Source organism: Lemur catta, chromosome 14 (genome assembly GCF_020740605.2).
Source record: "Lemur catta isolate mLemCat1 chromosome 14, mLemCat1.pri, whole genome shotgun sequence".
Lineage (NCBI taxonomy): Eukaryota > Metazoa > Chordata > Mammalia > Primates > Lemuridae > Lemur > Lemur catta.
Genome location: NC_059141.1, coordinates 27,637,101 through 27,664,021, shown reverse-complemented (window position 1 = coordinate 27,664,021; position 26,921 = coordinate 27,637,101). Strand labels below are relative to the sequence as shown.

Genomic DNA, 26,921 nt, shown 5'->3' with positions numbered 1-26,921 from the left:
GTCAGCCAGTGGGGGGGTGAGCCTTAAAATTTTATTTTAGTTCACATTGCATTCACCAGAAACTGCTTTTCTTAGAATTTGTTTTACAGCCTTGCAGTTCCTGAATGAATAGTAGGATACAACTCTCAGGCTTAGGCCATATCTCAAGGGCAGAGTCACATCTCCTGTGCTAATCCCATCTCCAAAGAAAGGCGGTAGGCAACTCCTGGATTTTGACATCCTTGCCATTTCTGTTACCAGCTCACCACCAGGAAGAAAGAAGGAGCAGATGCAGCAGTTTCTCAACTACACCCTGCTAATTTACAACCTCCCCCTACACAAAAAGGCCAAATACATGGCTCTCTCTACCAACATTCTCTACTTCCTTCACTACTGTGCTGGCCCTTTTCTGCCTGGGAAAAGTAAATGAATCTCTTATTTCTATCCTAATTTCTGTCTGGAGAAATCTTTCTCAAAACCCAATGCACTAGCTCACACTCTAACCTTACACCCTGACTTTTATAGTCTGCTTTCCATTTGGTATACACTGAAAATAAGATGCAGCTTATGATCTCAGGGTTCTATTACAAAAAAAGAATCGTATTGGAGATGAAACGGGGAGCTTTATTTTATGCTGGGAAATTTGAAGGGTGAGGAATTTTAGGAAATGTGAAGGGTGGGGGAAAATTAGAAGAGATGGGGCTCAGAGATGACATTCCTGCTGTTAAGATAGAGGTGGATACCAAATAGCTGGCACAAGGTCAGCAAGTGTCTGGTTTGTTCAGATGAGGCTGGAGGGTCTTGCTCTGAAGTTCGGTAGGCTGCACTTTCTTCAGACTGGAATGAAACAGAGCTCATAGAAGGGTGGTACAGAGCCTAACCCGTTGTCAATTGGGGTGGTGTCAATGTCCTTTGGATCAACCAGAGGTTTCAAGGTAAAATTCTGCAAAATGCTGGTCAGGATTAGAAACAGCTCCATGCGGGCCAGGCTCTCTCCAACGCAAACTCTTTTTCCTAAAAATGACATATGAATTAATTTTTCATTTAATTCTATTTCTAAGTTAGCACACAGGGAGGCTGAAATAGATACGGAATGAAGAAATATATTAATGAATGACTAATTAACCTATGGCTTCTTCTATTTATACCCAAACCTGATTTCCTTCATTTCCTCAGCACATATTTCTGTATGCATACTGTATGAAAAAAAATCTTTTCTGTATGTGCTAGAACTGCTATGCTGAGACTTGCCATTGACATATTTCTACACAGACACACAAGACACACACACACACACACACACACACACACACACATTCCTATCCCAACTGGAACAATGCACAACACTGTATCTACTTTTCCATCTATGTCTGACCTAGTACTCAATAATAGATTTATTTCTCCTTGTCTGTATTCTAAATGATAATCTTAATCTTTTCACATACCTGCTTTAAAAATTTTCCAGAGCTTAACATTGCCAGGTATGAAAAAGAAATGTCACAAACTGGCCACAGGCAATTCTTAGAGCCTCATTTCTTTCCATTCCTTCCAAACAGTTCCCCACATCCCAGCCATTACTAACTACACCACGCCCCAAACAAATTGGCAATTTCAAGTTTTATCTCAGACTCCAGGTCTTCTTCTATCTGGAATGATCTTCCGCTCTGCTCTGCCTGCCAATAGCCTATATATCCTTCCAGATTCAGTTCAGACTTCATTTATTCCATGCAAACTTCTTTGAGGTACTCAGGGCATACAATTCACACTCTTATCTGTTTTCCACAACACTCATTAATGCTACTATAGTACATTTCACATGCAATTTAAATTATTCATCTTTCTCACAGACTGGAATATAAACTCTTAAGGTAAGCCCTTAGATCTATCTTGTAATACCGACAGTGTCAAGACAAAAGGCAGACCAGCAAACCATGAGAAACGAATAGGAATTTGAGTCACACTCATTATGCAACAGGGGACTCCAAAATACAGGAAGGAAGACAAGGAGCAGTGCAGCAGTGGCTCCTGTTCAGATTATCCCTGGGCGTGGCACATAATCTTGGGATCACAATACCAAGTGTTGCTCGATATTTATTTTCTTAAATAATCAGAAGCAAATGTCTTATTTCTCTCTCTGTTTCAGTTACTTCTGTGGGAAAGGTCCTTTAGCCTCTGATCTTCCTCTTGCTTCTTTCTTGGAATGTGCTGAAAATTCTCCATCTCTTCCTCTTTCCAGATCCATTCTGTATTTGCTTGCCTTTGTGCCTATCTGTTCCCAGGAAACTCACTTCTATGGACTGCATTAACCCAGAAATTAGTTCCCTTCTGGGTGCTGAGTAAATTCAGAAGATTAGATGCTGAGAAGGTCAGAGTATCTATTTCCTCAATCCCACCCTGCCAGGCTGCAGTTTTGGCAGTGGCTGTGTTCGTATCTACATAGATGGTTCTCCTACATCCACTCTCTCCTGGCTCAAGGTCTGTTCAGGTTCCAGTAACACCCTCCTTCCCTTGTCCCTTCTGGCCTAGGATGGTAACATCTCCCTGTTGATGTTAGTCCTGAGTACTTTACAATACTTTGTTTCTTCCCTCATCCTGCCCACACCTCTGAAAACAGTCTCTTCATTAAACTCACTTTAATTAAACTTTTTGAGTGTGCCCATCTGTTTCTTTCCAGGGCCCTTACAAATCAAGGGAAGATATGCAAATGTTACTTCCTAAAAGAAAACTTCCCTTACCCTCCAATTTCTCTGGCCCTGCCCCCTGGAAACAGACCAGAGTCAGGAGCTCTTCTCTCTGGGTTCACACAGAAGCCCTGAGCACAGCATTTGTCGTACTGGAGTCTCATTGCCTGTTAATTTGTTTTCCTCTCTCTTAGATGGAAGATCTGTTTCTTGTTCACACTTGGATCCCTGGATCTGAGCATGGCATTGCTACATGTAAGGTGTTCAGTGAAGTTTGTTAAGTGAACTGCCTTCTTGGAGTAAATGAGAAAAGCCTTTCTAGAACTGGACCTCCAAGAGGAAATCTAGAGGACCTCAGTGGGGGTCAGGAAGCAGAATCAGTGAGTACAGCCACCAATCCAATGAGAAACACCCAGGACTTTGGGAGTGGTGCCTCTGGCCTGATACAAATGACAATTTGTCCATCCCAGAATACCCTCCACACAAAAGCCCTTCCTCATCTCACATAACCCCTGATGTAGAAATAGAAGGAAAGCCAGCTTGCCTGCTGAGAAAGGCATGAAGTAGTCACTCTTCTTAAAGTTGCCACTCTCATCCAGAAAGTGGCCAGGGTCAAACTGCTGTGGGTTGGGAAACTCTTTGTCATCGTGCAGCACAGAAGACAGGTGTATTAGTATATTTGTGCCCTGATGGAAAGAGAAACAGATAAAGCAGATTATAAAGAAGGTCATGGAGCTTGAAAAAAAATTAGAAATCCCTTATCTAATCCTTTAGTTTTATAAAAGGAGATTGAGGCACAAAAAAGGGAGAATTTATTTGCTCCATATCACAGAACAAATTATTGACGAAGCCCAATAGGTGTTAAATCATACAATGGCCAGTCCAGGGCACTGTTCTTTGATTGCAAGGCTGTCTTCACCAGCGTGTAGTCTGACACCAGCATGTATTTGCAGAAAAACCAGGAAGCTCCCTGGAGCACATTGCTCTTGACGAATAAATGGCAGTATTGTCTAAGAGCGCTGATACCACTGCAAATTCAGCTCATTCCCTTTAGAACAACCAAGTATGAGGCCTCCCTCAGAACTCAGCAGTTTAGTGGCCTTATGCTGAGAAACTTCATTTTCTCATCAAGATGAGAAACTGATTAAGTATCCCCTTCTTCTACTAAGTTCCTTCAACTGAATTTTCACATATTCTTATGAAAAGGACAGAGAATTTTCAAATTCTAGTAGGTTTTTCTGAAACTCAGAAATAATAGTGAGTTACAGTTTAGTTTTCAGAATCAGTCAAGTCTTTCTCTCCGCCAAATTAAGCTCTGTGACCACAGTTAAGTTGTTTAACATTTCAATGCCTCATTTTCATCACTAATAACATGTAAACAACATGTTTGTGTTAGTTTTTTATGAACGTAAGATAAGATAATATAGGAAATACTTTCTTATGCAAAGATTACCACATGTTAAAATGCTCAATAGAAAGGGTTTCATTACTGATATGATGATAATGATTGCATTCACAATAGTTTGGGATCTTAACAAAGGCCATACTTTTACTAGGTAGTGGAGACCAATTTTAAATCCAGATATGTCTGAATGTTCTGGCATACTGCATGGCCTCTCCAAACATGAGGTAGTTCTCATTTCACAAAATCCATAGGCCAAATGCATAAACTGTCATATCCATGTGGATAAATGAAAGAGAAAAAGAAGAATCAGTCCCTCCTGACCCTCTTCCTAGTAACACAGCTATTTCTGTGATTCATTTCCTGCCTGGGCGAACTTAGAACACACCCTCAGCGTGAAGTACAGGAAACCTGTATGTTTAGCCCCCAAATGGGCTTCTGCATAAAATTAAGTTGTGATAAAACACTTCTTCTGGCCGGTGGGGCCATCTGCCTCTGGCTATGACACTGTAACTGCTTTGGAGTTGCCCTCACAATTAAACAAATAGAAATCTGAAAAACATTTGTAACGTAAGAGTTTTTCGTCATTGCACAAGAGGCAATCCAGGATTGCAACACTTTACTAAGGAGAAATTAGGCCCCATAAGCACCCTGGATTTCTGACTTGGGAACACTTTCCTCCCACTATGTGGGGGAGTGAGGGACAAGCAAAGTGGTGTTATTTTAAAGCTGAGAAAACGGAGATCAAAATTTGGCACCTAGAATTTGTAAAGACAAATTCAGGACAGGAGGAATCCACAAATAGTGAGGATCTCAAAAGTGTACAAGACTCTTCTCTGTATAGTCCATGGCTGTGGGTTGGGTGGCACATGTGCAGTACGAAACTCCATGAAGCCTACTAGAGTATGACTACTGGAGAGTTGAGAACTGAAGATAAATACCAGATGTTGTATAGGAACAGGTGGAGCTGAAGTTCCATCCCAGCCAGGACAGAGTAAACTTTCTTGTATCCTCAGATATTCTGTGCTGAACTCCAAAATTCCAAACTGTTGGACTGAGGAACCCCACCCTGGACTAAGGGCCATGCCCAAAGACCAAATTTAAAATTGAAATTAACCCACAATGACAAAGAATTATACTAAGCCTAACAGAATGATAAACATCTGTCAGTAATACAACTGCCTGCTAAACGGAAAGTCAATGCCTTTTAAAGGAAGACAGCATAATCCAGACTCCCCACAAGGCATCATTCAAAATGTCCAGCATACAATAAAAAATTATTAGACATGTAAAAGAGAGAAATGTGACCCAAAATTAGAGAAAAAAAGCCAATGAATAGAAACAGACCCATGAAATCCTAGATGGTAGGATTATCACACAAGAATTTCAAAGTAGATATTTTGAATATATCCAAGTATTTAAAGGAACAATTATAAGGGAATGTATGTGAAATATCCATAGTAAAAAAGATATCATGAATATATCCCAAGTATGACAGAGGAATAATAAGGAAATAGATGGGAAATATCAGCAGAGAAATGAAAACTATAAACATAGAAATTCTAGAATTAAAAAGAGCAAAAAGGAAAACTTACTGGATGGGAGTAATAGCACTGGAGACCACAAAAGGAAAGGTTAGTGAACTTAGAGACATATCAATAGGGTACTTGCTGAGCAGCTCCTATTGGACGAACTCTCATAAATAAATATATATACACTGGAAGATTACCAAAAACATAAAGGTACTGGATCACAGAAGACACTTGAAAAAAGTGAGTTTCCATTTTCATCACTTTATCTTGAGGACAAGCCCCAGGCAGCAAAATACTGGATGACTAAAATTTGTCTTCAGTCTCACTGGCTTGAAGAACCAAAAAACATTCAGGGACCTCACCCCACACAGAAGCTGAAGAGAAAGGGGATAAAGAGAGAGCCAGAGAGGGGAAGCCCTAAATTCTTTATATGAACACTTTCAGATCTCTGGCTAGCTCTTAAAATAGACAAGTGTGGGCAAACTCCAAATAGCTCACCTAAAGTTAAAAGAACTAAACTGAGAATTCAGAGTTTTGAGTTTGACTCTTTCATAAAATACAGAGAAGAAAAACACTTCTCAAAACATTTAATAAAGCCAGCATAATTCTAACCCCAAAACCTGAAAAAGACATTACCCGCCCAAAAATTACAGAACAATAATGTAATGGAAGGACATTTCCAGACAGAAGCTAAAACTTTATCTCTAGCCAACCTAGAATTCAAAAAATGCTACCAAAGTTCTACAGGATAAAGAATATGGAGAATAAATACCCAGAGAGAGGAAGAAACTAGGAGATTATCACCACACTGATGAGGGAATTGAATGTATCCTAATGGAAGACATTCCTAAGAGTATTAAGTGCCGTGAGTGAATCTCAGCAGGCAGGCAGGCCATAGTAGCATGGGCTGGGGCATGTTCTCAGCTGCACTGGTCCCAGAAGTTGTGCGCTTCAGGTATGACCCACCTGAATATCAGCCCTGGTGCCAAAAGACTGCCCTCACTTTACCTGCTGCAACTGCAGACCTGCAACACAGAGAGTGACTCCATCTATTGGGAGAAAGAACAGGGAAGTAAGTGCAGAACTTTGCCTTGAAACTCAGTGCTGGGTCTCCCAGGGTGAAACTGAGCACCAGGAAGAACCAAACAAGGTCTGACAGAGTCACTGGACCTGCATCAGCACCAGATGGACACCTGTGGCCCTGGTGGGACAGTCTTGTGTTCTGGCCTACATCACTGCCCGCTGTCTTCCACAACCTTGAGCCTCAGTGGCAGGCAGACCACAGTAGCATGAGCATTAGGTGTACCCCTGTGCTGTGCTGGTCACAGCAGTTTTGGTCTTCTGGCATGACCCAGCATTATAGCAGCTGTAGTGGCATAGGACTGCCTTCTCCATCACTTCCCCAACCCCCAGACAGCACAGCACAGAGAGAGGCATTGTATGCTTGGGGGAAGGAGAGGGAAGTAGACAGGAGATGCTGTCTTGGAACGAGGCCTGCCACAGTAAGGCCCCATGTCAGGCAGTGCCCCACAGCACATAACCCCTTGCTGGTGACCATGGACACAGTATCTGGAACTGTCCCAGCCCCAGGCAGGGCTTAAGGTACCCTCTAGTTCTGAAAAAGTGGCAACACACCAACCACAAACTCATGGCAGACCTGGGCATAGTGCTGAAATAGCAGCAGTGACCACAGGCTCAGGGAATATAATAATCAGCCCACTTAGAATCTCTGGAAGGATGAGCACAAGCAAAGTCAGACTGTGAAGACTGGAATAGACACCTAATCCTTCAATGCACAGATATCACTTCCTGCTCACAAGCATCAAGAGCATTCAGGGAACCATGACCTCACTGAATGGACAAAGAAGGCACCAGAGACTATGCCTAAAGTGATGGAGATGTCTGATCTCTTGGAGAGTAAATTAAAAATAGCTGTTTTAAGGAAACCCAATAAAATTCAAGAAAATACAGATAATTTATAATTTATCAGGTAAACTTAATAGATAGATTGAAATAATACTTTTATATCAAACAAAGATCTTGGAGCAAAAAACACAATGCACCAAATGAAAAATGCAACAGAGGCCATCAACAGCAGAGTTGATAAAGCAGAAGAAAGAATTAGTGACCTTGAAGACAGGCTGTTTGAAAATATACAGTCAGAAGAGAAAAATGAATAAGAATAATGAAAGCTTATAGGAACTATGGGAAAGCATCAAAAGAGCAAATATTCAAGTTATGGGAGTTCAAGAAAGATTTGAGAGTACCAAATGAATAGAAAGTTTATTCAGAGATAATAACAAAAAAACTTTCCAAAGCTATAGAAAGATACAAATATCCAGATACAGGAAGGTTAAAGGGCACCAACCAGCTTCACCCCAAATAAGTCTACCTCAAGATAGGCCACAATCAAGCATTCAAAGGTCAAAGACAAAGAAAAGATTCTGAAAGAAGCCATAGAAAGGAAGTAATTAACACATAAGGGAGTTTCAATTCATCTGGCAACAGGCTTCTCAGCAGAAATCTAACCGTACAAGGAGGAGTGGGATGCTATATTCAAAGTACCAAAGGAAAAAAAATGATAACCAAGAATACTATACCCAGCAAAGCTGTCCTTCACAAATGAAGGCAAGATAAAGACTTTCCCAGATAAACAAAAGCTCAGAGAATTTATCACCATCAGACCTGTCTTACAAGAAATACTAAAGAGAGTTCTTCAAACTGGAAGAAAGAGATGCTAATGTATAGCAAGAAAACACATGAAGGTATAAAACTCACTGAGCAGAGTAGATATCTAGACAAACTCAGAATACTCTAATACTGTAAACATTGTGTAAACCACTTATATCTTTAGTATAAAAACTAAAAGACAAAATTATTACAAATAATAACTGATCTCGGCACAGTGGTCCACACCTATAATTCCAGCAGCTTGGGAGACTGAGGCAGGAGGATCACTTAAGCCCAGGAGTTTGAGGCTACAGTGAGCTATCATCCTGCCATGGTACTCCAGCCTGGGTGACAGGGTGAGACTCCATCTCTAAAATAATAATAGCAATAACTATAGTAATTTTTCAAGAGATAGGCAATATAAAAAATGTAAAATGGGATGGGACATCAAACATTCCAAAGATGGGTGGCAATGGAGTTAAAGTGTAGAGTCTTTTTAGTTTTTGTTTGTTTGTTTGTTTCTTTTCCTACCTTTAGCATCATAGTTAAATTACTATCAGCCTAAAGTAATTTGTTATAACAAGATGTTATAACAAGTAAAAGTGTTTTGTGGGCCTCATGAAAACCACAAAGCAATAACCTATTAGATACACCAAAAACAAAAATCAAGGATTCAAAAGACACTACTACAGAAAATCACCTAACCACAAAGGAAGATAGCAAGAGAGGGAGTAAAGAAGAAAGAAACTATAAAAAAACTAGAAAACAAATAACAAAATGGCAATAGTAAGACCATAATGTATCATTAAATACCTTAAACATAAATGGATTACATTCTCTAACTAAAAGACATAGAGTAACTGAATAAATTTAAAAGAACAAGATATAACTATATGTTGCTTGCAAAAAACTCACTTCACCTGTAAGGACATGCATAGACTGAAAGTGAAGGGAAATAAAAAGATAATCTATGAAAATTAAAACCAAAAGAGAGCAGGAGTAGCTCTACAGTTGACCCTTGAACAACAAGGATTTGAACTGCATGGGTCCACTTATACATGATTTTTCTTCATTAAATACAGTCATCCCTCTGTACATGCAGGTTCCACATCTGCAATCAATCACAAATTTAAATACAGTATTCACAGGTTTTGAAACCCTCAAATATAGGAGGCCAACTTTTGTACGTGCTGGTTCCACAGGGCTGACTGCGGGGCTTGAATATGCATGGACTTTGGCATCCACAAAGGGTCCTGGAACCAATCCCACATGAATATCATGGCATGACTGTACTTATATCAGATAAAATAGACTTTAAATCAAAAGCTGTAAAAAGAGACAAAGATGGCCACTGTACAATGACAAAGGGGTCAGTTTGTCAAGAGGATATAACAAGTGTATGCACCCAACATCAGGGCAACCTAAATATATAAAGCAAACATTAATAGATCTAAAGAGAGATAGACTCCAACACAATAATAGTAGGGGACTTTAACACTCCACTTTCAGCAATGGACATATCATCCAGACAAGAATTCAACAAATAAACAGTTGAATTAAAGTACACACTTGAACAAATGGACTTAGCAGACATCTATAGAACATTCCACCCAAAAACTGCAGAATACACACTCTTTATGACAGCACATCAGACATTCTCCTGGATAGAACATACAGTAGGCTACAAAACAAGTCTCAACAAATTTTTAAAAACTGAAATCAAATCAAGTATTTTTTTCTGACTACCACACAATAAAACCAGAAATCAATAACAAAAAGAACTTAGAAAACTATACAAATACATGGAAATTCAACAACATGCTCCTAAACAACCAATGACTCGATGAAAAAAGGAAATTTAAAAATCTCTTGAGATAAATGACAATGGAAACACAACATACCAAAACCTATGGGATACAGTAAAAGCCATACTAAGAGGGAAGGTTATAACAATTAGTGCCAAGGTTAAAAAATAGAAAGATCTCACATAAACAACCTATTATCACCACTCAAGGAACTAGAAAAACAAGAAAAAAACAAATCCAAAAATAGAAGGAAAGAAATAGAAAGATCAGAACCAAAATAAATGAAATACAGACTAGAGAATAAAAGATCAATGAAGCAGAGTTGGGATTTTGAACAATAAACAAAATTGAAAAACCTTTAACTAGAATAACTATGAAAAAAGAGACAAGACTCAAATAAAATAGAGATGAAAAAGGAGTCGTTATAACTGACACCACAGCAATACAAAAATCATTAGAGACTATTATGAATAGCTACAACCCAACCAATTATAAAACCTAGAAGAAATAGACAAATTCCTGGACACATACAACTTGACAAGATTGAATCATGAAGAAGTGGAAAATCTGAACTGACTAATAATGAGTAACAGCATCAAATTAATAATTAAATATCTCCCATCAAAGAAAAGCCAGGACCAAATAGCATCACTGCTGAATTCTACCAAATGTTTCACAAAGCAATAAATACTAACTCTTCTAAAATTATTCCACAAATTCAAAAGCAAGAAATTCTTCCAAACACATTCTATGAGAGCAGCGTGACCCTAGCAGCAAAGCTAGACAAGGACACAACAACAGAAGAAAACTACAGGACAGTATTCCCAATGAACATAGATGCAAAAATCCTCAACAAAGTACTATCAGACTGAATTCAACAACACATCAAAAAGATAATTCAACATGATCAAGTGGGGATTCATTCCAGGGATGCAAAGATGGTTCAGCATACACAAATACATAAATGGGATACATCACAGAATGAAGGACAAAAACCATGTGATCATCTCGATAGACATAGAAAAAGTATTTGATAAAATTCAACATCCATTCATGATAAAAAAAAAACTCTCATATTCCTCAGCATAATAAAGGCCATGTGTAACAAACTGACAGCCAACATCATACTGGATAAGGAAAACCTGAAAGCTTTCTCTCTAAGTTCTGCACCAAGACAAAGACGTCCACTTGAGCAGTTTTATTTAGTATAGTACTAGAAGTCCTAGCCAGAGCAAGAGAAAAGAAATAAAGAGCATTTCAGATTGGAAAAGAGGAAGTTAAATTGGCCCTGATTGCAGATAACATGATCTTATATACACAAAACCCTAAAGACTCCACCAAAAAACTATTAAAACTAGTAAACAAATTCAGTAATTTGTATAATGCAGGAAATAAAATCAATATACAAAAATCAGTAGTGTTTCTATAATAGTGAATTATCTCAAAAAGAAATCAAGAAAGCAATCATATCTACAATAAGTACCCCCTCCAGAAAAAAAATACCTAGAAATAAGTTTAACCAAGGAGGTGAAAGATATCTACAATGAAAATTATAAAACATTGAAAAAATTGAAGAAGACACAAATAACTGGAAATATACTCCATGTTTATGGATTAAAAGAATCAATATTGCTAAAATGTTATACTACCCAAAGTGATCTATGGATTCAATGCAATCCATGGAAAAATAGCAATTACACTCTTCACAGGAATATAAAAAACAATGCTAAAATTCATATGGAACACAAAAGACTCCAAGAAGCCAAAGCAATCTTCAGCAAAAAGAACAATAGTGGCATCATATACCTGACTTCAAAACATACCACAAAGCTATGGTAACCAAAACATAGTGGTACTAGCATAAAAACAGACACATGGGGATTCATGCCACAGGTAGGAAGGCTTTTATTGGATAAGAGGAGAGCCCTTCCTTAACAACAATAGACATTAAAGAGAATCCAAAGGCTGTGGATATAGCTAAGTGTGGAAATCTAATGGAAGAGAATTGAGGGAGTTTCCTTCCAATGGCTCTGATTTTCTCTGTCAGACAGAAGGGGTGGTCACCTGAGAAAAAGAAGATAATGGAGAGTTGGAAGCTTGAGGAGAGTTCAAGGCTGAAAGAGTCACTGTGGAGCATGGTAAGGCAAGTTGAGGTAGGTTATAAGGCAGGATTGTTGAGTACAACTGAAAGTACATTTGACATCAGTGAAAATTATACCCATACACTTGGGGTTGATGATACTAATATCAACCTGCTGGGCTGGGCTGCATGATCTTTTCCAGCAGGGATCAGTAGCCCAAAGGCAGGCAGGAGGAAGGAGACTTTTGTATTGGACTTTTTACAAATAAATGAAACAGTATAGAGAGAGGCGGGGGTATAGGATATTGGTTAATTGGTAAGAGTAATAAAACATACATTGGAAAGCAGGGAAGTGGACAGCAGATTGGGCTAATGGACAGACAGAGTGTGGAGCTATCAATCTACTAAAAATCCTGTGAAAGTCTAAGCACTATTATATTTAGAAAACTGTGTCAACAAACTAGAAGGAAAGGAGGATGCAGTTAGAGGGTGAGGTGCCCAAGTTATGCTTGTGCCACACCTGTAGAAGGTTAGGCAATCTAGAGTTCTACTACCGTAATGATGATGGCCTTAGATTCCAAAGGAGGAGTAAAGATAAAATATTCTCACCTTTGGAATAAAGTATTCTCTAAACTGAATGTCCTCAGTCACCGCATGGGGCAAGTTGGTGGGGAGCAGGTCAATGTATCTCTGGATCTCGTGCACCACAGCATCCGTGTAGGGCATGCGGCTCCTGTCCTGCATGCAGGGGCTCCGCTGTCTGCCAATCACACGGTCAATCTCTTGCTGGACTTTAGCTGGCCAGGCAGGAATCAGAATTAACGTTAAATAGAATAGACTTCAAGTACCTTTTGTTTCACCCCTTAATCACTGTCACATTGTGGTTGGAAAGGGGGAGATGGGGGAATTTTGTGACAGTACCTCCATAAGGGAAAAAAAGAAACAGAGTTTCAGTTCTCTGGGTGAACTGAAAACTCATTAGAGACTTAAATATATGCATGTATTATATAAAACACAATTGAACCGTGAGACTCATTTCTGCACTCTGATTTTCTATTTTGTGTACTTTTGCTTGGTAGACTCAGGGATCTAGGATCTTGAAGATTCACTAATGACCTTGTTGTTTAACCACCTTGTGTATGCCAATTATTTTTAATGTGTAAGTTTCAAGAGGGTAGGAACTACACAGTGCAGACACATGGTCATAAAGTGGTGTAAAGGACACTGGAAACTAAGAAGCAGGGAGGATGGGAGGAGGCTGAAGGATAAATCTTACCTACCAGATACAACGTGCACTATTCTGATGACAGGCACACTAAATGCCCTGACTTCAGCATTATACCACTCATCCACGTAACAAGAACACTTATACCCCCTAATGTTTTGAAATTAAAATTATTTTTAAAAAATAACTACCCAGTGCAGTAAATGCTTAATTGATTCAGCACAGAGAAACAAAAAGTTAAGTTAACATTTATTTAGAATGTAATATATGACAGACATTCTATTACAGACATTATATTACTTTATAATTCCTCAAAATATATGTTTTAGGCATTATTTTTTGTATTTTATAAAGAAACAGGTCCAAAGAAGTACATATGTTTCCTAAGAATACCGAGAGACTTTATGGTCTTTCCCACATTATCCCCCTTAAATAGATAAGGGACCAGAGGTATGGGGAGGTAATCCTGAGTCTGAGGTCACCCAGCTGCCTACTAGTAGAGTCAGAATTCAAAGCCACCGCTGTTAAGAGTCTATAACCCATTTTTCAAAGTAGCAATGCCATGCTGCTAATTTGGTCAAATGGCATTCATCTATTTACCTAAAAAATGTGTCTTTGTAATGGAGCATGTGAAAATTCTGTGGTATGATAGCTATAAAGAGGAATTTCAGACAAGTTTTAAATTTCACCTTTTCAGGTTGGGAGGCTGGACTTTCATCTAGAAGAGAGTGGTGAAAGAAAGTAGTCAGGAACTACTTCTAAAATCGGAATGCTCAGTAGAACAGCACAGTGAGGAATGAAAATGGAAAGAAAGAAAAAGGAAATGGATATGGACATGACTTAGGAAAAAAATCCAAATGGAAAACGAACATGGAAGTGACAGGGAAATATGACACACAAAGGGCTTTTGTAATGTGCACAAGATTTTAAGGTTTGGAGAAAAATGTCGTATACTACTTCTAGTCATAATCAACATAGGTCTTATAAGAGTCAGAGAAGTTATTTGGCTGAGGGAGTCTGTGTCATGTGAAAGGAACACAGAAGCACCCTATCTCACAGTGTGCACTAGTAAAGGAATTTTTAGGCTATGCTTCCAAATTGCACTGTTCCGAAAGTATCTGCTATTTATAATGGCAGGGCAGAAGGACCTTAAACAAAGTGGAAAAATTTGGTGCTAATGTCATGGAGATAAGCTTCATGAGGTTTAATCATACTAAAAATGCACCAAATCACAAAACATGGGGTAGCAGTGAAGGAAACATCAAGAGGTAGAAAAAATAGAGAAGTTGCATTTGAAAGAGAAGTTATGTTTGTGAAGAAAAGTTTTTTTATCCAAAGGGTATATGAAAAAGAATTTTTTTATTCGGGTATAACTCTTTTACTGGAGAGTCACTCTTTTTGATGGAGAAAGATTGTAACTTTGTTGAGTGAATCCCTACATTGCAAATGCATTTGGGTAGAAGTATCTTTTAACAAACATATTTATCTGGACAGGGAAAGCATATCTGAGTGGATCTTTTTGAAGAATGAGAGAAGCTAGCTCTACCCAGATGCTAAGACAACCCTATTACTGTATTTTTCCCAACCCAAATCAAAGACACTTCATCAGAGCAGAGGGATTAATGACCTCTGCCCTTCAAATCTCTGTTGTTTAATTATTTCATTCTCTTTTTATACTATGATCCAATCTGAATTGAATCCATCCATGGTAGGTAAATGTACTAATGATGAGAAATTTTCTTGTAATTGTCCAGGCAGGTAAAGAGTGGGATGCTTATCAGTATTGTCTGCCAATGTCTACCTGGAATTTTATCCTTCCCATCATGTGTGATCATACCTGCGACCTCAGGGTGCTTCAGCAGGAGCAAGAGTCCATATCTCATTGTGGTGCTCGTTGTCTCTGTCCCTGCACCAAACATATCCCATACGGTAATGATCAAGTTGTCCATGGTAAATTCTGACTCTTTATTGTGTTTTTCCTAGCAATGATATGTTAGAATTACTTGATAAATAAAAAGCTTTTCAGGTCACAGAGAATTACTAACTACAACATCAGTATCTGACAAGTTAAACCAGACTTTGAAGTGTGCTATAGCTGAAGGGAAACTTAGAGGAATTGTTAGGATTTTTTCAAACGGTTAAAATATAATCACAGTTAAAAACTTCCAAGTCCTTTCTGATTTCTCACTTTCTCACCCACTAGAGCCAATCAGTTCCTTCAGTTCCTTTATAATTTCTTTTCTTTTCTTTTTTTTTTTTTTTTTTGAGACAGAGTGTCACTCTGTTGCCCAGGCTAGTGCCGTGGCGTCAGCCTAGCTCACAGCAACCTCAAACTCCTGGGCTCAAGCGATCCTCCTGCCTCAGCCTCCCAAGTAGCTGGGACTACAGGCATGTGCCACCATGCCTGGCTAATCTTTTTTCTGTATATATTTTTAGTTGTCTATATAATTTCTTTCTATTTTTAGTAGAGATGGGGTCTTGCTCTTGCTTAGGCTGGTCTCAAACTCCTGAGCTCAAACTATCCACCCGCCTCAGCCTCCCAGAGTGCTAGGATTATAGGCATGAGCCACCATGCCCGGCCTATAATTTCTTTCAAACATAATTCTTATTAAGCCATCACTGCTAATCACTGTCAATTCTAGCATTTATTGTCTATTTTATCACATCTAACTTTTTCATTCAAGCCTCCAGAACTGCCTACCCCCAAACTACACCACTATTCCCAACCCCATCAGTCATTACACCCACCACTGTTCCTCAGTTGCAATTAAGTTAACCTCTTTGAAAATTCCACATACTTGATTACTACACTGATCACTCCCTAGACCTATTTTGTCTTCCCTGTTAATCTTAGCCAGAGTTTCCTCAAAACCTACCTCATCTGGATTTTTTCTAAAAATAAGCCTTTCTGGATTCCTATCCATTCCTGTATTCCTTCATTGCATCTTCCATTCACAGAACTTATTTTATGTATCATGATATATGTTATTATCAATCTTGAATATATGTGCATGAGTGTATGCGTGTGTGTATGTGTGTTGATCTGCCCCCAAATAAACAACCAGCTTTAACATGGTAAATATAAAACATGCCAAATCTTTTTCAGTGAGAATTTAGAAATATTCTGAAGCACTCAATATGGTTTGCACAAGCAACAGGTTGCCCAAGCAATGACTACATCTGTAGGAAAGAGCATTTCCTGATGAAATATCCCAGTTTCACCAGGAAAAACAAAGCAAATCTATGAAACACATCACCCGCAAAGATGAAATACCAAATCAGGGGCACTTTATACCTTTTCCATTTTAATCAGGAAGTAATCAATAAAGTCCTGAGGGTTATTGATGTCCAGTAATTCTTGATGCTGTTTTACCTTCTCCAAAATAAACTCTTTTTGGCAAGCAACATTTTTAAATAACTTCTTGTGACGTCCTGGGATATAATGTAAAAGAGGGAAAGCATTGTAGAGCTGAAAGAAGAAAGAATCCTCTGTTAATTCACTCAGCAAACATTCATAGGCCTTTATTATGTGTCAGACGCTTTGCTATATACTGAGTAGGTAAAGATGAATGAGACATGTTTTCTGCACTAGCACACACTTGGAATTTGAAGGAGAGAGCACCGATAAAGTAGCTAGAGTTACAGTATGCACAGGTTACAAAGCAACTTCAAAGCCATTCACATTCATTTCCTAACCACAACTCTCTGAAGGAAGTCACGAACTTACTACTGCTGTCACCTCTCTCCAAATGAGAACACTGAGGTTCAGAAATGTTAGTCAATAATTCTAAGACACCAAACTAGTGATATCAGAGCTAGAACCCAGTGTTCCTAACAGTTTACCCTACACATATTTCTCAAGGGAATCGTTTAAAAACACATGGAGGCTCATACTCTTTTGTTGTAATGAAGAAACAGTACATCAGAAAGATTAATGACCTGCCTGAATCACTTAGCATTTTTTTGGTAATTTGTGCATCTTCCTCATCTTACCTTACTCATCTGGACTTTGCTGCTCCTAGAGATCACTTACTCTGCTTTAGACAGTTTGTAATGACTTGATACCCTTGGTAGGCACCAAAGCAATTTATTCAGGCTAGTACCCTGAATCAAACTAGTTGCAGAATCAGAGAATCTAGATTCTAGACCTAGCTCATGCATTGTCTTGGTTAGGTTACTTTGCAAATTATTGTTAATAGCTCTCGGTCACAGTTTTCTGTTCCAAAAAATGAAAGGTTGGACTTTTTGTTCTGAAGTCCTTCTCAGGTGGGACACATCATGATCTTATGATCTATCAGAATTTCAGTTGTTAATGGTTGTACACCATAGATTACTAACATTTTCTGACAGTGTGCCATAGTAAGAAACACATTTTATATTACTGTCCTCTAGACCTATAAAAATCAGAAAAAAATTCCTCAAAAAAATTGACTATGAACTAAGCACTCTAAGTTACATTTTTCTTTCTATTCTATGTTATTTCATGTTTAAAATTTCATTTCAACACATTAAATTCATTTGGTAACTCACTAATGGTTTACAAATGATAGTTTAATAAATACTACTTTGGCCACTTTTAAATAGGCCAGAGGAATGAGGCAGGCAAGAGCAATAGATTAGCTAGAAAATTATTACCCATTTAAGTAGAACCTTGACCTTACCTGCATCCAAGGGCTGCTTACAATCATAAGGTTTTCATGAAAATACTTAATCAAGGTTTGAAATTTCGGGTCATTGTAGTCAAAACGAGTGTGGAAAATGACAGAGCAGATCACATTGCAGGGAACACAGGACAGAAGGGAAGTGGGATCACAGGGAGATGCTAAAACCAATAGAAATGAGAAGTTAGTACATAAATTTCATATAAATCTTAAATTGACTGTTCCAAATAATTGGAAAAGGTTGACTTCAAAGATTTTTTTTTAAGAATAAGAACGATCTGGACATGTCACTACTATGAACTCCACATCCCTAAAATAAAATTTATTGTGTTTCCCAAACAAAACCATCTGATCCAGTCCAGTTGTTAATTTTCCCCCAAATAGTCTATTTGCATTATTTTCCAAAATTTTTTTAATTCACTAGAAATAATACAAATAAAAAGAGGTCATTTAAAAATATCTGTAGTGCCAGGTATGGTGGTGTGCACCTGTAGACCCAGCTATCCATGAAGCTGAGACAAGAGAGTCGCTTAAGCCCAGAAGTTCGAGACCAGCCCAGGCAACATAGTGTGGCCCTGTCTTTAAAAATACATAAATGTGTATGTGTCTGTGTGTGTGTGTGTGTGTGTGTGTCTTTAAATATGTGGAATTTAGCTCTTAGTGTGGATACTTCCTCATGATGCCCACAGAAAGCTGAGCAGCCCAATAAGAAAATCAAGGGACTGAGGAAATTTGAAATTGTAATTTATGAAACATAATTGAAAAAATTGGGTGTGCTTATAGAAGAGAAGAATAATGAGAGAAATTGGAGTTATGTTCAGATAATTGAAAAAATATCTTATAGTTTTGGAAACAAGCTTCCTATATTAATATAAAAAAGAGTATGACTCTATTTGTTGATGTTTGACTGCTGTAAGTGTTGAATCCTCACTCCCACCTCTTCCCTTCTACCCACATCTAGACCTGCTGATAAAGAAATTCAACTGCTTCCTCCTTCGGCACAAGCAGGAAGTCTGAGCCACACAAACCCTGGCTTGCACACAGGAATCCTCGTCCCACCCCCATCACTAACCACCATAAAAACCTCATGCCACATTTAGGAATAACATTAATCAGGTGTTGGGCAGATGTGGGGGGGAGGGGATGGGTGTATACATACATAATGAGTGTGATGCGCACCGTCTAGGGGATGGACAGGCTTCAAGCTCTGATTCGGGGGGGGGGGGCAAGGGCAATATCCGTAACCTAAACTTTTGTACCCCCATAATATGCTGTAACAAAAAATAAAAATAATTTTAAAAAAAACCAAAAAATAAAAACTCTTGCCAGTGTCCTTTCCCTGCTCTCTCAGGCCATTCTTGGACATGCTTGGGTGTCACTCTGCTCTTCATAGAAAGCAGCGTTATGTAAATCATAAAACTTTCCTATCCTATTGGGGTGTGTGTGTGGCATCATTAATCTCAACATCTGAAACCATCTGAGATTTTGGATGAAAGGCATTACTAGATCACTCCTGTTTCTGTCTGGTGACAACCACAACACTATAACTCCAGAAGGAAAAAGCTAGCTGGGATCAAAAAGCAGAAGTTACAAGAAAAAAAAAAAACAGTTCTGTTCAACCTGTGAAAACAACTTCCAACAATTAGAGTTATCCAGTGATGAAATGGGCTTCCCCAAGAGTGTGAGGCTCCCCTAACTAGGTGGAATCAAGCAGAGTCTGGGTGATCGCAGATCAGGGAGCTGAGATCAACTATGGGAAAAGGTAAACCAATAAGTTCTGCTTGAAATATAAATTGAGTGCACAAAATCATTTCCCAGATAATATGTATCAAAACCCAATATTCATTGATTTAGTAATTCTATTTACAAAATTCTAAGAAAGTAGTCAGAGATTTGCAATAATTCATATGGATTGCACTTTTTTATATTAATAACAGCAAAGACTGCGAAAAAATCCATCTGGTTGAAATAGAGGATTAGTTAAATAAACTATGGTATATCTAAAATAATGGACTACTACCGTACTATTTGGTTAATAATGTTCTTTGAAAAACATTTAAAAGTTAAACACATGAAAATATTCACTCAATATATTATGCTTAAAAATAAGTTTATAGAACAATATACACATGTTCTTATCTCTTTTCTGTCAGATCTCCCATCAATTCCTAGGTGCTATGTATCAAAAGCCCAAACAATGTTCACTAACACTCTAACTCCATGTACAGAAATTAGGAAGAAACCAGGCCATGCAAATATTTGCAATATTAATAGCAACAAGATATTAACAAAATAGAAAACAGCCTATCTGGGCCAGGCATGGTGGCTCCCGCCTGTAATTCTAGCACTCTGGGAAGCCAAGGCAGGAGGATCACTTGAGCTCAAGAGTTTGAGACCAGCCTAAGCAAGAGTGAGACCAAGACCCCATCTCTACAAAAAATAGAAAAAAAGTTAGCTGGGCATGGTGGCATGTGCCTGTAGTCCCAGCTACTCAGGAGGCTGAGGCAAAAGAATCGTTTGAGCCCAGGAGTTTGAGGTTGCAGTGAGCTAAAATGATGCCACTGTACTCTACCCAGGACAACAGAATGAGACTCTGTCTGCAAAAAAAAGAAAGAAAGAAAGAGAAGAAGAAGAAGAAGGAAACAGCCTATCTGGACAATAACATAACATTGATTTAAAAACACAATGTCAATTCACCATAAAGAATATAGTATTAAGTTAATAAGTTCTCTAAGAGCTTTTAAATATTGAGGTTGTAAAGCTACATATATCTTATGATTCTGATCTTATCCCCTCCCTGCTTGGTCTCCTGTCCACCCCTTTCTCCCTCCTCCCCTCTGCCAGTCCTGCGTGGGCATACACACATCTACACACTGCAGAGATCTGTGCTGCTCTAGCTCCCTCTCTTCATACGCACACTCCTCCACGGGAGCTGAATTGCAGCCCCGCACATTGGGAGAATTTGGCAGTTCCTGTATTGTTTCTCAAGTAGTTATTAGAAAAGTTACTTAATTTTTCAAATTAATGCTGCCACGGCTAATTACCAAAATCCATGTTCTCCTCTTCTTCCTGTGCACAGAGTGAACCACATTTTCCAGTTCCTCTTGCAATTAGGTGTGACCCTGTTACTAACTTGTAGCCATGGCATACGAGGGAAGTTTTGTGTGCCACCTCTTTGCCTGGCCAAACACTATTTGCTCTTTTGCTTGTTCTTTTCCCCTTCCACTACCACACAAAGAGATGAACCCTGGGTGACACTGGAAACCAGATGCTGAAGATACCAATATCCCTATCAACCTGGTGTCTGAAAAGGCTGTCATGCTGACCACCTCGCCTCTTATTACTATTGTTAATATATGAGCAAAAAATAACTGTCTGTTGTACTTGAGTCATCATATCATTTTTTAGTCTATTTGTAACAGCATTTAGTCTACTCAAAGAATTATTGTTAATTATACAAAGAAATACACACCATTGGTTTTTTTTAACGTTTCCACCAGATAAGAGATTTCCTCTTGAATTCGGTCTTCAATGGTTTTTTTCCCCATCCCCATATTCCGCAAAACCATGAGGGAGAAACGCCGGGTGTGCTTCCATATTTTTCCATTGCTGAAAACAATTCCTATTAGGACAAAAAGAGAGAGAAAGAAGCCTATCCTCCATTGCTATAATTCTAGCTGAGAGTACTCATCTCAGGAAATGATGCTGACACTTAAGCAGGGATGTGAATATAGTGGGGTCAGCTTAAAGAATTCTCATTGAGCCCTACCTCACTTGCCTCCGCCCTTAACTGAACCTAGTATTTTACTGTCAGGACTCTTGATTTTACATCTTACTAAACTCTTCTTGACCCATCAGCTGCTCTAAATCTCAGAATAACTCTGTAAACTGAGTGTTTAGCCCCCATTTTACTGACAAAGATGTGGAAAATCCTGGAGGGAAAATGCTTGCTCTATGATCACGCGGCAGTAAATCATGGTGAGTCCAACTTATAGGCTAAATTTTCAGGGCTGGGTTTTCTGATTGTAAGTGAATTTTTAGAGAAACAATAAGAGGAGGCAATTCTCAAGAGAAAGTGAGACAGTATCTGCATTGGAAGGAATCTCATAACAACCTATTTCTCAGATAAGGGATGCAGTCATTGACAGATAACTCTTCTTATTTTAACATTCCTTTCTATTTGTTAAATCTTTCCATGCGATGTGGTCTAAACACCAAGGAAGCTCAACATCAGAATTCCAGAGTCAAGACCAGATAGGAGAAAAATAAACTCATAGGAAACTTGTCCAGGAAGCCTCTTAGAGAACAATGCAGAGGAGACGACCCCATTCCAGTCTTCTCCCTTTTTGTCAGAATCCAGTGATCCACCAGAAGACTGGACAGTTTAAGGCCAGCTCCAAAAACAAGTGGGAAATAGTTTAGGTACTTAACAAAACATGCTTTTTCTAATATCAATTCCAATCCATACTCATGTGTTTCTCCATGATCATCTTTTCAAAGCATATTTTTCTTTGTGCTTTGTATTCTATTGGATTCCAATATTTCCTACGCCTTTTGAGAATAGAAGATTGAAAGTGAGGCTGAAAATATTTCAAACCTATGTTGGTTCCATGCATACTATACAAACTTCCTAAAATAATCTCTGAGTATCCGTGACTCAGAACAGGAAGCAAAATGTTTAGTGAATAGTATAATTTAGTCACTTTCCTCCTCTCTCTTTTCTCTTTATCTCTTTCTCATTATCTTAACTGGCCATAATTTAAAATGAAGGTGTTTTAGTCACAAATTCATAGAACATTAGTGGTTAGATGGTTTGCTTTCCTTTATACAAAAATTATTCATAGTCTTATGTTGGAATTATGAAAAGTGTGTCTTATAAATCTCTCCAAGTGCCTATAATTTCTCAATTTCTTAGCCTATTTGGAGTCTTTGCAACTTACAAACCCACACACATTCCCCAAAAAGAAGCATACCTAAATTTTTGGTGACTTTTTCTGACATTGGGAGAATCCCTCTGCCAGAAAATTCTTCTCCCCAGTCAATTAGGGCCTCCTTCACTGCTTTGTATCCATGCAACACCACGGTGGGCTTCATGCCAAAATACACAGTGAATACAGAGCCATAATCTTTTGCTAGCTGGAAAAAGAACAAAAGATGCAAGAAAAGTGAGAATTCACAACAGAAATGTAGATAAATGAGAGAAATATTTTTAATTCTTACTGAAGAGACATTTTAATATTCATTCACCTATTATAAAAGATTTCAACTTTTAGAACAAGTTATTTAATAAGAAAGTACATTGTTTAAATGGTAATTAACATCACATTATTAGTAATATTGCTATTATTATTAATACTAATATTATCCTCAATAGTCATCCTTTATTCAGCTTCTATTGTGTGACGGGGCTATACTATGCATTTTGCTACTATTATTTTATTAACTTTTTTCTGCAAAACCAACCACATCAAATTTCTCCTTCCTTCCTACGGTTACAATAAATGTGTTTCTCCTCCTGTTTAAGGAAAGCCCTCCCAACTTGCCCCATGTGTAGACTAATAATTGTCCCTCGTTATCCATTTTCCATACTTCTTTTTAGCACTAGAGACCTCTAAGTTTTAATAACACCTGAGAACATAACAGCCTGGTCATAGACATTTCTCAGCTTCACTTGAAGCTAGATGTGGCTATGTGACAAAAGTTTCCATGAACTGATGTTAGCAGAAGTGATGTGTGCAAATTCTACTCCACAAAAGGTAATTGCTTGCCCTTCATTTCTTCCCCTACCTACGGGTTGAAATGATAGCATGGAGATGCTCCCGCTGTGACCATGCAAATGAGAACGACAGCCTAGGGGCACAAGACAGTAGAACTGCAAGATTGAGAAGAACTAGTTCTCTGAATGACCTCATAGAGGAGTGTCATGCCATGGGCACCCACCTCTAAATCATTATGTGAGATAAAAATTAACTCCTATTTTCTTTTAGCCATTGTGAGACAGTATAGGGACAGGACTCAGGCCTCACTGCTGACCAAGGGAGGCAACATGGGACAGCATGACCCAACCTAATTGACTGTAGAAAAAAAAAACAAATGACCTCCTGGCTGCTGAAATTCAGCCCATACCCATATAAGGAGGGAGCCAAACTGTCTGTCTCTTGAACAATGTTCTCCAAGACCACTGAAGCAAGATGTTGACACCAGCTGATAGGGAACCTGGCTGCAAAGAAACCAGACCTATCCAGATCTAACCACCTCAAGCCAAAAAGGACCCCCATACTGACCTTACCCTGACTTTTCCCTCATTATAATCTCATTTTAATGCTAAAAATCATTTAATGCACATCTCTCACTTTATGATTTTTTGCTAATGACTTATTACTTGCTGTTTATTTTATATTTATTTTAGACTATGGAAATGATGTTAGACAAAAAGCAAATTAGAGCAATTTTCTTTTTCGAGTTCAAATGGCTCGTAAAACAGCAGAGACAAGTTGCAACATCAACAACGCATTTGGCCCAGGAACTGCTGATAAACATACAATGCAGTGGTGGTTCAAGAAGTTTTGCAAAGGAGATGAGAGCCTTGAAGATGAGGAGTGCAGTGGCTGGCCATCGAAAGTTGACAACAACCAATTTAGATCAATCATCAAAGCTGATCCTCTTATAACTACAGAAGTTGCCGAAGACCTCAACATCAACCATTCTACGGTCGTTCGGCATTTGGAGCAACTTGAAAAGGTGCAAAATCTCCAGAAGTAGGTGCCCCATGAGTGGACCAAAAATCAAAAAATCGTTGTTTTCAAGTGTCCTCTTCTATTATTGTACACTACAACAATGAACAATTTCTAGATCAGATTGTGATGTGCGAGGAAAAGTGGATTCATTGCAACAACTGGCAAAGACCAGCTCAGTGACTAGACTGAGAAGAAGCTCCAAAACACTTTTCAAAGCCAAACTTGCACCAAAAGAAGGTCATGGTCACTGTTTGGTGGTCTGCTGCTGGTCTGATCCACTACAGCTTTCTGAATCCTAGTGAAACCATTACTCTGAGAAGTATGCTCAGCAAATCGATGAGATGCACCAAAAACTGCAACACCTGAAGCCGGCACTGGCAACGGAAAGGACCCAATTCTTCTCCATGACAACACCCAACCACATGTCACACAACCAATGCTTCAAAAGTTGAACCAATTGAGCTACAAAGTTTTGCCTCATCTGCCATATTCACCTGACCTCTCGCCAACCGACTACCACTTCTTCAAGCAGGTCAAAAGCTTTTTGCAGGGAAAACCCTTCCACAAACAGCAGGATGCAGAAAATGCTTTCCAAGAGTTCATCTAATCCGAAGCATGGATTTTTACGCTACAGGAATAAACAAACTTATTTCTCATTGTCAAAATGTGTTGATTATAATGGTTCCTATTTTGATTAATAAAGATGTGTTTGAGCCTAGTTATAGTAATTTAAAATTCAAGGTCCAAAACTGCAATTCCTTTTGCATCAACCTAATAGCTTGTTCCAGCTTGACATCATGACTCAAACTTGGGCTACTGACTCCATGTTAAACTGCTGAAGAACTTTCAGACCAATGAAGGAACTGTGGAAAACGTTTTCTTCACGAACAACCAGGCTCTAAACAATATACAATACAAGGAAACTGGTCCTAATCTTCACAGTTTATATATAGGTTTTTCCAGACTAACTGATATAAATACAGCCTTCTACTAATGACTGATGGTGGATTCTTTGTTTAATCCACCAACAAATTAAACTAACAACTTATGTAATCTAAATAAATTTCTATAAACGTAAGTCCCATCGTTCCTCTTGGGTGGTACAGGTTGCAACCTCCATTCCTGAGTAAACACTTATTTGCCTCTGACCTAGTGATTCCTACTTTTGATAAGGGTTAATAGATCTCATTCCTTTCAATCTGTATATATTCTAAAATCATATCCGTGTGCCTAGTGGTGTCTGGAACAGCATTTTATTCAACCATAGAGCTATCTTATTTATTCATTGCAAGCAACTGAAAGAAAATTAATCATACTTACCATGCTTAGAGATTTGCTGATGTTCTTAGTATTTAACTGTAGAATATTTCCAACAATTGGGAGAGGAGTCGGGCCAGGGGGAAGCTTTCCTTTGGCATAGCTTCCATTCCACAGAGAAAATAGAATCAAACAACAAAGACAAATCACCAGGACAATGAAGAGCTCCATTGATGTGCTTTGTGTAAATGCAGTTGAAAGCTTAGAATCCAAAGGCTTTATAAACACAAAGGGCAAGCTTATCGCTAAATACATACTGAGTTTTTGAAATCTGAGTAAACATGTTTTGTCTTTAGTACACTTTGGCCTGTTGGTAGAAATAAAAACAAAACCCATCACTTTAGTATTGATTAATTCCTAAGTTTCTGTGAATATTCCAACTAAAAAACTAGCTCTCACTTCTTAAGCAAGAGTGATCTTAGTGGCATATTAGTAACAGTGAAAACTGTCAGATTTTCAAAGGGGTAGCTGGAGTTCATGATCTCAACAAATAATTAAAAAGAATATCTCACATGTCAAAACCTATCGTCATATGAGCAAAACAAAGAAGTGCTCTCTTTCTTAGTGCCTGTTCCCAAAAGATGCCAGGGAAAAGGCCAGAATCAGAGGTATTGGGGTATAGGAAGCCAGTCTTATCTTAGATAATAGTAGAGATATCCCAACTCTCCTGCTAGAGCCCTATTCTATAAAGTAGAAATAAAAATACTCTCAAAGGATATGGAAGGTAAATAAAACAGTAGACAGGAATACACCAAGTTAAGAAAAGAAACTGCTCACACACAGCAAAGGAAAGTCCCTTGGCTGCATATCAGTTGTTTCCTTCTTGGCACAT

General features: G+C 38.4%; 1 protein-coding gene across 1 annotated transcript; it reads right to left on the bottom strand.

The window, feature by feature from the left end:
• Nucleotides 1-582: 582 nt before the first annotated feature.
• LOC123650042 (cytochrome P450 2C21-like) lies at nucleotides 583-26,302 on the bottom strand. The gene is made up of 9 exons (XM_045568430.1): nucleotides 26,093-26,302; nucleotides 23,009-23,171; nucleotides 21,508-21,657; nucleotides 18,036-18,196; nucleotides 16,670-16,843; nucleotides 15,212-15,353; nucleotides 12,759-12,946; nucleotides 3,205-3,346; nucleotides 583-993 (listed from the first exon to the last, which is right to left on the bottom strand). The coding sequence occupies exons 1-9, from the start codon at nucleotides 26,258-26,260 to the stop codon at nucleotides 812-814; spliced, it is 1,470 nt and encodes a 489-aa protein (XP_045424386.1). The 5' UTR covers nucleotides 26,261-26,302; the 3' UTR covers nucleotides 583-811.
• Nucleotides 26,303-26,921: the final 619 nt, after the last annotated feature.

Bases quoted from the DNA above. Each gene is read 5' to 3' on its own strand.
- LOC123650042 (XM_045568430.1), bottom strand. From the start codon at position 26,260: ATGGAGCTCTTCATTGTCCTGGTGATTTGTCTTTGTTGTTTGATTCTA. The intron at 16,844-18,035 runs GTAAGGTCAAGG...TTCTTCTTTCAG, and splicing joins TAAGCAGCCCTTGGATGCAG to CTCTACAATGCTTTCCCTCT. The intron at 3,347-12,758 runs GTGAGAATATTT...TCTTTCCATCAG, and splicing joins GAGAATACTTTATTCCAAAG to GGCACAAATATACTAATACA.